The 14,632-nt window shown below is 39.2% G+C and overlaps 1 protein-coding gene across 1 annotated transcript in view; it reads left to right on the forward strand.

Annotated features, from left to right (window-relative positions):
• The window catches only part of LOC306915299 (leucine zipper putative tumor suppressor 2 homolog), a 157,846-nt gene that overhangs the window by 119,631 nt on the left and 23,583 nt on the right, over window positions 1–14,632 (forward strand). The window contains exon 8 of the mRNA XM_079492601.1: window positions 644–844. Coding sequence (XP_079348727.1) covers window positions 644–844 — 201 coding nt within the window. The remainder of the gene's footprint in view (window positions 1–643; window positions 845–14,632) is intronic.

A 14,632-nucleotide genomic window follows, 5' to 3' on the forward strand; every position in this document is an offset into this window, starting at 1 on the left:
TAGGATGTTAAGGGTATGGTCACATATTATGCTAATAACTCAACTTTCCCACGGGAGTTGAATTTCAAACTTTTAGTACATGTTATTAGACGCATTTAGAAACACATTGGTGAAGAAATTTCTTGGTAACGATTTAGTTCCCAGATTGGTCAAATACCTGATAAAATGCCCTTACTATAAGGGCATTTTGTCTACCGTTTCACTTGGTTTTAGTTATAGTTTTGTAAACACACAATACAGTTTCAGTTAGTTACATTCATTTTCATTTTTTATTTTTATCTTTTCTTTTCAATTACCTCAATTACACTTTGAACATTCAGTGGATTTTCTGTGGGGTTTGGGGATTTTCTCTGGGGGTTGGAAGCCTTTTGAGCTGCAATGAAAACAGGCAAAACAGTGAAATTGGCTGGCAAATCCCCACATATATGGGATTTGCAGGCTCTTACATCATAAACAGCAGGACAATCAGATTGTTTGAGCCAGAAAACTGAAATTTATGTCACAATCCCTTTAACATAAACTGTTTATTAGTTTGTTTATTAGTTTATTTATTTATACTTTATTTTATTCTAGTTTTTATTTATTTTAGTTTTTGTGATCTCGTTAGTTTTCGGTAACTATAATAAGCGTGCTCCCTGTCCAGCCCTCCCCCTTACAGCAGCACCGCCTACGGCCTGGGGTCCCCCGAGGCCCCCCGGGGCCACCTGGAGTACGGCCTGGGATCCACCGAGGCCCCCCGGGGCCACCTGGAACCCTTCAAAAACATGGTGCCACCACCGCCGCCGCCGCACAACACCGGCCACCACGGACACTCCAACTCGGACAGCGGACGCTCCTCGTCAAGGTAATTGCCCTCAGCCTGGTCGAGGCTGTATGTTTTGCACCCTGTCTGTCCGTGTCCGTCAGTGCCTCCGTGTGTACGCGTGTCTGTCAGCTAGCCTCGGAGACCGCAAGCACTTAGTGAACGGCTAATCTCCGGTCCGATCAACGTGAAACCACGCACACACACACACACACACACACACACACACACACACACACACACACGCTCTCCCTGGATCCCAGAGCAGAACCTCTGTCCCACATTTAAAAGTGGGGAGATTGTGGGCGACAATGTGGCCACCTGAGACTAGTTATTAGTTAACTATAACTCTATTCTCCTCTTCCCACAGTTAGAGCATTAGTTACCTATAACTCTATTCTCCTCTCCCCACAGTAAGAGCATTAGTTACCTATAACTCTATTCTCCTCTCCCCACAGTAAGAGCATTAGTTACCTATAACTCTATTCTCCTCTCCCCACAGTAAGAGCATTAGTTACCTATAACTCTATTCTCCTCTCTCACAGTAAGAGCATTAGTTACCTATAACTCTATTCTCCTCTCCCCACAGTAAGAGCATTAGTTACCTATAACTCTATTCTCCTCTCCCCACAGTAAGAGCATTAGTTACCTATAACTCTATTCTCCTCTCTCACAGTAAGAGCATTAGTTACCTATAACTCTATTCTCCTCTCTCACAGTAAGAGCATTAGTTACCTATAACTCTATTCTCCTCTCCCCACAGTAAGAGCATTAGTTACCTATAACTCTATTCTCCTCTCTCACAGTAAGAGCATTAGTTACCTATAACTCTATTCTCCTCTCCCCACAGTAAGAGCATTAGTTACCTATAACTCTATTCTCCTCTCCCCACAGTAAGAGCATTAGTTACCTATAACTCTATTCTCCTCTCCCCACAGTAAGAGCATTAGTTACCTATAACTCTATTCTCCTCTCCCCACAGTAAGAGCATTAGTTACCTATAACTCTATTCTCCTCTCTCACAGTAAGAGCATTAGTTACCTATAACTCTATTCTCCTCTCCCCACAGTAAGAGCATTAGTTACCTATAACTCTATTCTCCTCTCTCACAGTAAGAGCATTAGTTACCTATAACTCTATTCTCCTCTATAACCCACAGTAAGAGCATTAGTTACCTATAACTCTATTCTCCTCTCCCCACAGTAAGAGCATTAGTTACCTATAACTCTATTCTCCTCTCTCACAGTAAGAGCATTAGTTACCTATAACTCTATTCTCCTCTATAACCCACAGTAAGAGCATTAGTTACCTATAACTCTATTCTCCTCTCCCCACAGTAAGAGCATTAGTTACCTATAACTCTATTCTCCTCTCTCACAGTAAGAGCATTAGTTACCTATAACTCTATTCTCCTCTATAACCCACAGTAAGAGCATTAGTTACCTATAACTCTATTCTCCTCTCTCACAGTAAGAGCATTAGTTACCTATAACTCTATTCTCCTCTCTCACAGTAAGAGCATTAGTTACCTATAACTCTATTCTCCTCTCCCCACAGTAAGAGCATTAGTTACCTATAACTCTATTCTCCTCTCCCCACAGTAAGAGCATTAGTTACCTATAACTCTATTCTCCTCTCCCCACAGTAAGAGCATTAGTTACCTATAACTCTATTCTCCTCTCCCCACAGTAAGAACATTAGTTACCTATAACTCTATTCTCCTCTCCCCACAGTAAGAACATTAGTTACCTATAACTCTATTCTCCTCTCCCCACAGTAAGAACATTAGTTACCTATAACTCTATTCTCCTCTCCCCACAGTAAGAACATTAGTTACCTATAACTCTATTCTCCTCTCCCCACAGTAAGAACATTAGTTACCTATAACTCTATTCTCCTCTCCCCACAGTAAGAGCATTAGTTACCTATAACTCTATTCTCCTCTCTCACAGTAAGAGCATTAGTTACCTATAACTCTATTCTCCTCTATAACCCACAGTAAGAGCATTAGTTACATATAACTCTATTCTCCTCTCTCACAGTAAGAGCATTAGTTACCTATAACTCTATTCTCCTCTCCCCACAGTAAGAGCATTAGTTACCTATAACTCTATTCTCCTCTCCCCACAGTAAGAGCATTAGTTACCTATAACTCTATTCTCCTCTCCCCACAGTAAGAGCATTAGTTACCTATAACTCTATTCTCCTCTCCCCACAGTAAGAACATTAGTTACCTATAACTCTATTCTCCTCTCTCACAGTAAGAGCATTAGTTACCTATAACTCTATTCTCCTCTCTCACAGTAAGAGCATTAGTTACCTATAACTCTATTCTCCTCTCCCCACAGTAAGAGCATTAGTTACCTATAACTCTATTCTCCTCTCTCACAGTAAGAGCATTAGTTACCTATAACTCTATTCTCCTCTCTCACAGTAAGAGCATTAGTTACCTATAACTCTATTCTCCTCTATAACCCACAGTAAGAGCATTAGTTACCTATAACTCTATTCTCCTCTCTCACAGTAAGAGCATTAGTTACCTATAACTCTATTCTCCTCTCTCACAGTAAGAGCATTAGTTACCTATAACTCTATTCACCTCTCCCCACAGTAAGAGCATTAGTTACCTATAACTCTATTCTCCTCTCCTCACAGTAAGAGCATTAGTTACCTATAACTCTATTCTCCTCTCTCACAGTAAGAGCATTAGTTACCTATAACTCTATTCTCCTCTCTCACAGTAAGAGCATTAGTTACCTATAACTCTATTCTCCTCTCTCACAGTAAGAGCATTAGTTACCTATAACTCTATTCTCCTCTCTCACAGTAAGAACATTAGTTACCTATAACTCTATTCTCCTCTCTCACAGTAAGAGCATTAGTTACCTATAACTCTATTCTCCTCTATAACCCACAGTAAGAGCATTAGTTACCTATAACTCTATTCTCCTCTCCCCACAGTAAGAGCATTAGTTACCTATAACTCTATTCTCCTCTCTCACAGTAAGAGCATTAGTTACCTATAACTCTATTCTCCTCTATAACCCACAGTAAGAGCATTAGTTACCTATAACTCTATTCTCCTCTCCCCACAGTAAGAGCATTAGTTACCTATAACTCTATTCTCCTCTCTCACAGTAAGAGCATTAGTTACCTATAACTCTATTCTCCTCTCCCACAGTAAGAGCATTAGTTACCTATAACTCTATTCTCCTCTCCCACAGTTAGAGCATTAGTTACCTATAACTCTATTCTCCTCTATAACCCACAGTAAGAGCATTAGTTACCTATAACTCTATTCTCCTCTCTCACAGTTAGAGCATTAGTTACCTATAACTCTATTCTCCTCTATAACCCACAGTAAGAGCATTAGTTACCTATAACTCTATTCTCCTCTCCCACAGTTAGAGCATTAGTTACCTATAACTCTATTCTCCTCTATAACCCACAGTAAGAGCATTAGTTACCTATAACTCTATTCTCCTCTCTCACAGTAAGAGCATTAGTTACCTATAACTCTATTCTCCTCTCTCACAGTAAGAGCATTAGTTACCTATAACTCTATTCTCCTCTCTCACAGTAAGAGCATTAGTTACCTATAACTCTATTCTCCTCTCTCACAGTAAGAGCATTAGTTACCTATAACTCTATTCTCCTCTCCCACAGTTAGAGCATTAGTTACCTATAACTCTATTCTCCTCTATAACCCACAGTAAGAGCATTAGTTACCTATAACTCTATTCTCCTCTCCCCACAGTAAGAGCATTAGTTACCTATAACTCTATTCTCCTCTCTCACAGTAAGAGCATTAGTTACCTATAACTCTATTCTCCTCTCTCACAGTAAGAGCATTAGTTACCTATAACTCTATTCTCCTCTCCCCACAGTAAGAGCATTAGTTACCTATAACTCTATTCTCCTCTCTCACAGTAAGAGCATTAGTTACCTATAACTCTATTCTCCTCTCCCCACAGTAAGAGCATTAGTTACCTATAACTCTATTCACCTCTCCCCACAGTAAGAGCATTAGTTACCTATAACTCTATTCTCCTCTCTCACAGTAAGAGCATTAGTTACCTATAACTCTATTCTCCTCTCTCACAGTAAGAGCATTAGTTACCTATAACTCTATTCTCCTCTATAACCCACAGTAAGAGCATTAGTTACCTATAACTCTATTCTCCTCTCTCACAGTAAGAGCATTAGTTACCTATAACTCTATTCTCCTCTCCCCACAGTAAGAGCATTAGTTACCTATAACTCTATTCTCCTCTCCCCACAGTAAGAGCATTAGTTACCTATAACTCTATTCTCCTCTATAACCCACAGTAAGAGCATTAGTTACCTATAACTCTATTCTCCTCTCCCCACAGTAAGAGCATTAGTTACCTATAACTCTATTCTCCTCTCTCACAGTAAGAGCATTAGTTACCTATAACTCTATTCTCCTCTCTCACAGTTAGAGCATTAGTTACCTATAACTCTATTCTCCTCTATAACCCACAGTAAGAGCATTAGTTACCTATAACTCTATTCTCCTCTCTCACAGTAAGAGCATTAGTTACCTATAACTCTATTCTCCTCTCTCACAGTAAGAGCATTAGTTACCTATAACTCTATTCTCCTCTCCCCACAGTAAGAGCATTAGTTACCTATAACTCTATTCTCCTCTCCCACAGTAAGAGCATTAGTTACCTATAACTCTATTCTCCTCTCCCACAGTAAGAGCATTAGTTACCTATAACTCTATTCTCCTCTATAACCCACAGTAAGAGCATTAGTTACCTATAACTCTATTCTCCTCTCTCACAGTAAGAGCATTAGTTACCTATAACTCTATTCTCCTCTCCCCACAGTAAGAGCATTAGTTACCTATAACTCTATTCTCCTCTCCCCACAGTAAGAGCATTAGTTACCTATAACTCTATTCTCCTCTCTCACAGTAAGAGCATTAGTTACCTATAACTCTATTCTCCTCTATAACCCACAGTAAGAGCATTAGTTACCTATAACTCTATTCTCCTCTCCCCACAGTAAGAGCATTAGTTACCTATAACTCTATTCTCCTCTCCCCACAGTAAGAGCATTAGTTACCTATAACTCTATTCTCCTCTCTCACAGTAAGAGCATTAGTTATCTATAACTCTATTCTCCTCTCCCCACAGTAAGAGCATTAGTTACCTATAACTCTATTCTCCTCTCTCACAGTAAGAGCATTAGTTACCTATAACTCTATTCTCCTCTATAACCCACAGTAAGAGCATTAGTTACCTATAACTCTATTCTCCTCTATAACCCACAGTAAGAGCATTAGTTACCTATAACTCTATTCTCCTCTCCCCACAGTAAGAGCATTAGTTACATATAACTCTATTCTCCTCTCCCCACAGTAAGAGCATTAGTTACCTATAACTCTATTCTCCTCTCCCCACAGTAAGAGCATTAGTTACCTATAACTCTATTCTCCTCTCTCACAGTAAGAGCATTAGTTACCTATAACTCTATTCTCCTCTCTCACAGTAAGAGCATTAGTTACCTATAACTCTATTCTCCTCTCCCCACAGTAAGAGCATTAGTTACCTATAACTCTATTCTCCTCTCCCCACAGTAAGAGCATTAGTTACCTATAACTCTATTCTCCTCTCTCACAGTAAGAGCATTAGTTACCTATAACTCTATTCTCCTCTCTCACAGTAAGAGCATTAGTTACCTATAACTCTATTCTCCTCTCCCCACAGTAAGAGCATTAGTTACCTATAACTCTATTCTCCTCTCTCACAGTAAGAGCATTAGTTACCTATAACTCTATTCTCCTCTATAACCCACAGTTAGAGCATTAGTTACCTATAACTCTATTCTCCTCTCCCCACAGTAAGAGCATTAGTTACCTATAACTCTATTCTCCTCTCCTCACAGTTAGAGCATTAGTTACCTATAACTCTATTCTCCTCTCCCCACAGTAAGAGCATTAGTTACCTATAACTCTATTCTCCTCTCCCCACAGTAAGAGCATTAGTTACCTATAACTCTATTCTCCTCTCTCACAGTAAGAGCATTAGTTACCTATAACTCTATTCTCCTCTCTCACAGTAAGAGCATTAGTTACCTATAACTCTATTCTCCTCTCCCCACAGTAAGAGCATTAGTTACCTATAACTCTATTCTCCTCTCTCACAGTTAGAGCATTAGTTACCTATAACTCTATTCTCCTCTCTCACAGTAAGAGCATTAGTTACCTATAACTCTATTCTCCTCTATAACCCACAGTAAGAGCATTAGTTACCTATAACTCTATTCTCCTCTCTCACAGTAAGAGCATTAGTTACCTATAACTCTATTCTCCTCTCTCACAGTAAGAGCATTAGTTACCTATAACTCTATTCTCCTCTCTCACAGTAAGAGCATTAGTTACCTATAACTCTATTCTCCTCTCCCCACAGTAAGAGCATTAGTTACCTATAACTCTATTCTCCTCTCTCACAGTTAGAGCATTAGTTACCTATAACTCTATTCTCCTCTCTCACAGTAAGAGCATTAGTTACCTATAACTCTATTCTCCTCTCTCACAGTAAGAGCATTAGTTACCTATAACTCTATTCTCCTCTCCCCACAGTAAGAGCATTAGTTACCTATAACTCTATTCTCCTCTCCCCACAGTAAGAGCATTAGTTACCTATAACTCTATTCTCCTCTCCCCACAGTAAGAGCATTAGTTACCTATAACTCTATTCTCCTCTCCCCACAGTAAGAGCATTAGTTACCTATAACTCTATTCTCCTCTCTCACAGTTAGAGCATTAGTTACCTATAACTCTATTCTCCTCTCCCACAGTAAGAGCATTAGTTACCTATAACTCTATTCTCCTCTCTCACAGTAAGAGCATTAGTTACCTATAACTCTATTCTCCTCTCTCACAGTTAGAGCATTAGTTACCTATAACTCTATTCTCCTCTATAACCCACAGTAAGAGCATTAGTTACCTATAACTCTATTCTCCTCTCCCCACAGTAAGAGCATTAGTTACCTATAACTCTATTCTCCTCTCCCCACAGTAAGAGCATTAGTTACCTATAACTCTATTCTCCTCTCTCCACAGTAAGAGCATTAGTTACCTATAACTCTATTCTCCTCTCTCACAGTAAGAGCATTAGTTACCTATAACTCTATTCTCCTCTCCCACAGTTAGAGCATTAGTTACCTATAACTCTATTCTCCTCTCTCACAGTAAGAGCATTAGTTACCTATAACTCTATTCTCCTCTATAACCCACAGTAAGAGCATTAGTTACCTATAACTCTATTCTCCTCTATAACCCACAGTAAGAGCATTAGTTACCTATAACTCTATTCTCCTCTCTCACAGTAAGAGCATTAGTTACCTATAACTCTATTCTCCTCTCCCCACAGTAAGAGCATTAGTTACCTATAACTCTATTCTCCTCTCCCCACAGTAAGAGCATTAGTTACCTATAACTCTATTCTCCTCTCCCCACAGTAAGAGCATTAGTTACCTATAACTCTATTCTCCTCTCCCCACAGTAAGAGCATTAGTTACCTATAACTCTATTCTCCTCTCCCCACAGTAAGAGCATTAGTTACCTATAACTCTATTCTCCTCTCTCACAGTAAGAGCATTAGTTACCTATAACTCTATTCTCCTCTCCCCACAGTAAGAGCATTAGTTACCTATAACTCTATTCTCCTCTCCCCACAGTAAGAGCATTAGTTACCTATAACTCTATTCTCCTCTCCTCACAGTTAGAGCATTAGTTACCTATAACTCTATTCTCCTCTCTCACAGTAAGAGCATTAGTTACCTATAACTCTATTCTCCTCTATAACCCACAGTAAGAGCATTAGTTACCTATAACTCTATTCTCCTCTCTCACAGTTAGAGCATTAGTTACCTATAACTCTATTCTCCTCTCTCACAGTTAGAGCATTAGTTACCTATAACTCTATTCTCCTCTCCCCACAGTAAGAGCATTAGTTACCTATAACTCTATTCTCCTCTCCTCACAGTTAGAGCATTAGTTACCTATAACTCTATTCTCCTCTATAACCCACAGTAAGAGCATTAGTTACCTATAACTCTATTCTCCTCTCTCACAGTAAGAGCATTAGTTACCTATAACTCTATTCTCCTCTCTCACAGTTAGAGCATTAGTTACCTATAACTCTATTCTCCTCTCCCTCAGTAAGAGCATTAGTTACCTATAACTCTATTCTCCTCTCTCACAGTTAGAGCATTAGTTACCTATAACTCTATTCTCCTCTATAACCCACAGTAAGAGCATTAGTTACCTATAACTCTATTCTCCTCTCTCACAGTAAGAGCATTAGTTACCTATAACTCTATTCTCCTCTCTCACAGTAAGAGCATTAGTTACCTATAACTCTATTCTCCTCTCTCACAGTAAGAGCATTAGTTACCTATAACTCTATTCTCCTCTCCTCACAGTTAGAGCATTAGTTACCTATAACTCTATTCTCCTCTATAACCCACAGTAAGAGCATTAGTTACCTATAACTCTATTCTCCTCTATAACCCACAGTAAGAGCATTAGTTACCTATAACTCTATTCTCCTCTCTCACAGTAAGAGCATTAGTTACCTATAACTCTATTCTCCTCTCCCACAGTAAGAGCATTAGTTACCTATAACTCTATTCTCCTCTCCCACAGTTAGAGCATTAGTTACCTATAACTCTATTATCCTCTCTCACAGTAAGAGCATTAGTTACCTATAACTCTATTCTCCTCTCTCACAGTAAGAGCATTAGTTACCTATAACTCTATTCTCCTCTCTCACAGTAAGAGCATTAGTTACCTATAACTCTATTCTCCTCTATAACCCACAGTAAGAGCATTAGTTACCTATAACTCTATTCTCCTCTATAACCCACAGTAAGAGCATTAGTTACCTATAACTCTATTCTCCTCTCCCCACAGTAAGAGCATTAGTTACATATAACTCTATTCTCCTCTCCCCACAGTAAGAGCATTAGTTACCTATAACTCTATTCTCCTCTCCCCACAGTAAGAGCATTAGTTACCTATAACTCTATTCTCCTCTCCCCACAGTAAGAGCATTAGTTACCTATAACTCTATTCTCCTCTCCCCACAGTAAGAGCATTAGTTACCTATAACTCTATTCTCCTCTCTCACAGTAAGAGCATTAGTTACCTATAACTCTATTCTCCTCTCCCCACAGTAAGAGCATTAGTTACCTATAACTCTATTCTCCTCTCTCACAGTAAGAGCATTAGTTACCTATAACTCTATTCTCCTCTCCCCACAGTAAGAGCATTAGTTACATATAACTCTATTCTCCTCTCTCACAGTAAGAGCATTAGTTACCTATAACTCTATTCTCCTCTCTCACAGTAAGAGCATTAGTTACCTATAACTCTATTCTCCTCTCCCCACAGTAAGAGCATTAGTTACCTATAACTCTATTCTCCTCTCCCCACAGTAAGAGCATTAGTTACCTATAACTCTATTCTCCTCTCCTCACAGTAAGAGCATTAGTTACCTATAACTCTATTCTCCTCTCCCCACAGTAAGAGCATTAGTTACCTATAACTCTATTCTCCTCTCTCACAGTAAGAGCATTAGTTACCTATAACTCTATTCTCCTCTCTCACAGTAAGAGCATTAGTTACCTATAACTCTATTCTCCTCTCCCCACAGTAAGAGCATTAGTTACCTATAACTCTATTCTCCTCTCTCACAGTAAGAGCATTAGTTACCTATAACTCTATTCTCCTCTCTCACAGTAAGAGCATTAGTTACCTATAACTCTATTCTCCTCTCCCCACAGTAAGAGCATTAGTTACCTATAACTCTATTCTCCTCTCTCACAGTAAGAGCATTAGTTACCTATAACTCTATTCTCCTCTCCCCACAGTAAGAGCATTAGTTACCTATAACTCTATTCTCCTCTCTCACAGTAAGAGCATTAGTTACCTATAACTCTATTCTCCTCTCCCCACAGTAAGAGCATTAGTTACCTATAACTCTATTCTCCTCTCCCCACAGTAAGAGCATTAGTTACCTATAACTCTATTCTCCTCTCCCCACAGTAAGAGCATTAGTTACCTATAACTCTATTCTCCTCTCCCCACAGTAAGAGCATTAGTTACCTATAACTCTATTCTCCTCTCCCCACAGTAAGAGCATTAGTTACCTATAACTCTATTCTCCTCTCTCACAGTAAGAGCATTAGTTACCTATAACTCTATTCTCCTCTCCCCACAGTAAGAGCATTAGTTACCTATAACTCTATTCTCCTCTCTCACAGTAAGAGCATTAGTTACCTATAACTCTATTCTCCTCTCTCACAGTAAGAGCATTAGTTACCTATAACTCTATTCTCCTCTCCCCACAGTAAGAGCATTAGTTACCTATAACTCTATTCTCCTCTCCCCACAGTAAGAGCATTAGTTACCTATAACTCTATTCTCCTCTCTCACAGTAAGAGCATTAGTTACCTATAACTCTATTCTCCTCTCTCACAGTAAGAGCATTAGTTACCTATAACTCTATTCTCCTCTCCCCACAGTAAGAGCATTAGTTACCTATAACTCTATTCTCCTCTCCCCACAGTAAGAGCATTAGTTACCTATAACTCTATTCTCCTCTCTCACAGTAAGAGCATTAGTTACCTATAACTCTATTCTCCTCTCTCACAGTAAGAGCATTAGTTACCTATAACTCTATTCTCCTCTATAACCCACAGTAAGAGCATTAGTTACCTATAACTCTATTCTCCTCTATAACCCACAGTAAGAGCATTAGTTACCTATAACTCTATTCTCCTCTGTAACTCTATTCTCCTCTCTCACAGTAAGAGCATTAGTTACTAGTGGTGTGCATCTCTCCCTTACAAGACGATTCGATACGTATCGATACGCATGGGCTACGATGCGATTCGGGGACGATACATTTTATATACAGAACGATTCGATTCGATTCGATTCAGTCCAAATCGATACGATTTCGATTTTGTGGAACTTCATGGAATTTGATGCGATGCGATTCGATACGATGCGATCTGACACATTTAACCTTCTATAGATTTTTTATTTGAAGCTAGAGCTATAAAGAATAGGGTTGGGACTTCATTAAAAAACATCTAATTATTTGGAGGCTTTGTGATTGATTAATGAATCTCAATTAATCACATTTTAATCGCATATCAATAGGCCTATTTGACCTGAGCAGTGAGCTTTTTCCCCAAATTTGGATATGAGTGAATCAATGAATAGTGACTACATAAGCATAGGCAATAAAACAAGTAGTAGTAATAATAATAGTGATAATAATATTATTTATATAATACTTCTCTGAGTACTTAGACAGTTTTCAAGGAGAACATGAGAAAACAAATAAAAACAACTTTATTAGAGAAAAACTAAGACTATGGAATAAAATAAATTAAAGCTATAGCAATATTCCAGAGGTGGGTTTGAATTTATAGGTGGTGGCATGTCTCTGAGTTTTGGAAGTGCATAGTTTGACAGGTCTGACTGCCTGCTGTGGACAGTGAAACCCTGACCATTAAACACGGGCAGACGCAACGATACAGTCTAAGTCTATCATTCATTGTTAAAGCTCCAAATGATATTCCCATTCGTCTTTGTGTCTGCCCGTGTAAACGCAGCAGCGAGTGTGAGGGGTTGGGGAACGGATGGAAAGTACATAGTGTTATTAAGGAGGACTCCTTCTAACTATATGGAAGTTAAACTAACGTTAGCTCCCATGCTAGCTACTAGCTAGTAGCTTCCCTCGTCAGACAACAGAACACCACCACAGATCGGGTGGAAGCTGCTTGTGCCCGTGAATGGGAAATAAGATTTAAAAGGCTATGGAAGCGTGGATGAAAGCACAGATGTGTGCAATAAAGTTGTGTCGGATCTGCCTGTGCACCCCGTCTGCTGCTCGTGTGTTGTGACTGTCGCTGGGTGCTGATGCAAAGTTAAAGAGCGTCATAAGCATGCGCCCTTCCTGCGCTGGAAGTAGCAGATCTACAAGTTATCTACCCGTCGCAATGCACAGCGCTTTGGGCTTGTACATCTGTGTTTTTCCCGCAGTTAGTTGAATTATATCGATTCACAACTTTAGGATCGAACCAACGTCCGATCCAGACGCTATTTTGACCGATCCAGACACACGTGCATCGATGTAGTCGTATCGTTAATGTTAAAATCGATTATCGATTCATATCGATATTTTTTGACACCACTATTAGTTACCTATAACTCTATTCTCCTCTCCCCACAGTAAGAGCATTAGTTACCTATAACTCTATTCTCCTCTCTCACAGTAAGAGCATTAGTTACCTATAACTCTATTCTCCTCTCTCACAGTAAGAGCATTAGTTACCTATAACTCTATTCTCCTCTCCCCACAGTAAGAGCATTAGTTACCTATAACTCTATTCTCCTCTCTCACAGTAAGAGCATTAGTTATCTATAACTCTATTCTCCTCTCCCCACAGTAAGAGCATTAGTTACCTATAACTCTATTCTCCTCTCCCCACAGTAAGAGCATTAGTTACCTATAACTCTATTCTCCTCTCTCCACAGTAAGAGCATTAGTTACCTATAACTCTATTCTCCTCTATAACCCACAGTAAGAGCATTAGTTACCTATAACTCTATTCTCCTCTCCCCACAGTAAGAGCATTAGTTACCTATAACTCTATTCTCCTCTCCCCACAGTAAGAGCATTAGTTACCTATAACTCTATTCTCCTCTCCCCACAGTAAGAGCATTAGTTACCTATAACTCTATTCTCCTCTCTCCACAGTAAGAGCATTAGTTACCTATAACTCTATTCTCCTCTATAACCCACAGTAAGAGCATTAGTTACCTATAGCTCTATTCTCCTCTCTCACAGTAAGAGCATTAGTTACCTATAACTCTATTCTCCTCTCTCACAGTAAGAGCATTAGTTACCTATAACTCTATTCTCCTCTCTCACAGTAAGAACATTAGTTACCTATAACTCTATTCTCCTCTCTCACAGTAAGAGCATTAGTTACCTATAACTCTATTCTCCTCTCTCACAGTAAGAGCATTAGTTACCTATAACTCTATTCTCCTCTCTCACAGTAAGAGCATTAGTTACCTATAACTCTATTCTCCTCTCTCACAGTAAGAGCATTAGTTACCTATAACTCTATTCTCCTCTCTCACAGTAAGAGCATTAGTTACCTATAACTCTATTCTCCTCTCTCACAGTAAGAACATTAGTTACCTATAGCTCTATTCTCCTCTCTCACAGTAAGAGCATTAGTTACCTATAACTCTATTCTCCTCTCTCACAGTAAGAGCATTAGTTACCTATAACTCTATTCTCCTCTCTCACAGTAAGAGCATTAGTTACCTATAACTCTATTCTCCTCTCTCACAGTTAGAGCATTAGTTACCTATAACTCTATTCTCCTCTCCCCACAGTAAGAGCATTAGTTACCTATAACTCTATTCTCCTCTCCCACAGTAAGAGCATTAGTTACCTATAACTCTATTCTCCTCTCCCCACAGTAAGAGCATTAGTTACCTATAACTCTATTCTCCTCTCCCCACAGTAAGAGCATTAGTTACCTATAACTCTATTCTCCTCTCTCACAGTAAGAGCATTAGTTACCTATAACTCTATTCTCCTCTATAACCCACAGTAAGAGCATTAGTTACCTATAACTCTATTCTCCTCTCCCACAGTTAGAGCATTAGTTACCTATAACTCTATTCTCCTCTCCTCACAGTAAGAGCATTAGTTACCTATAACTCTATTCTCCTCTCTCACAGTAAGAGCATTAGTTACC

The sequence above is a fragment of the Electrona antarctica genome, assembly GCF_951216825.1.
Source record: "Electrona antarctica genome assembly, chromosome: 22".
Taxonomy (NCBI): Eukaryota; Metazoa; Chordata; class Actinopteri; order Myctophiformes; family Myctophidae; genus Electrona; species Electrona antarctica.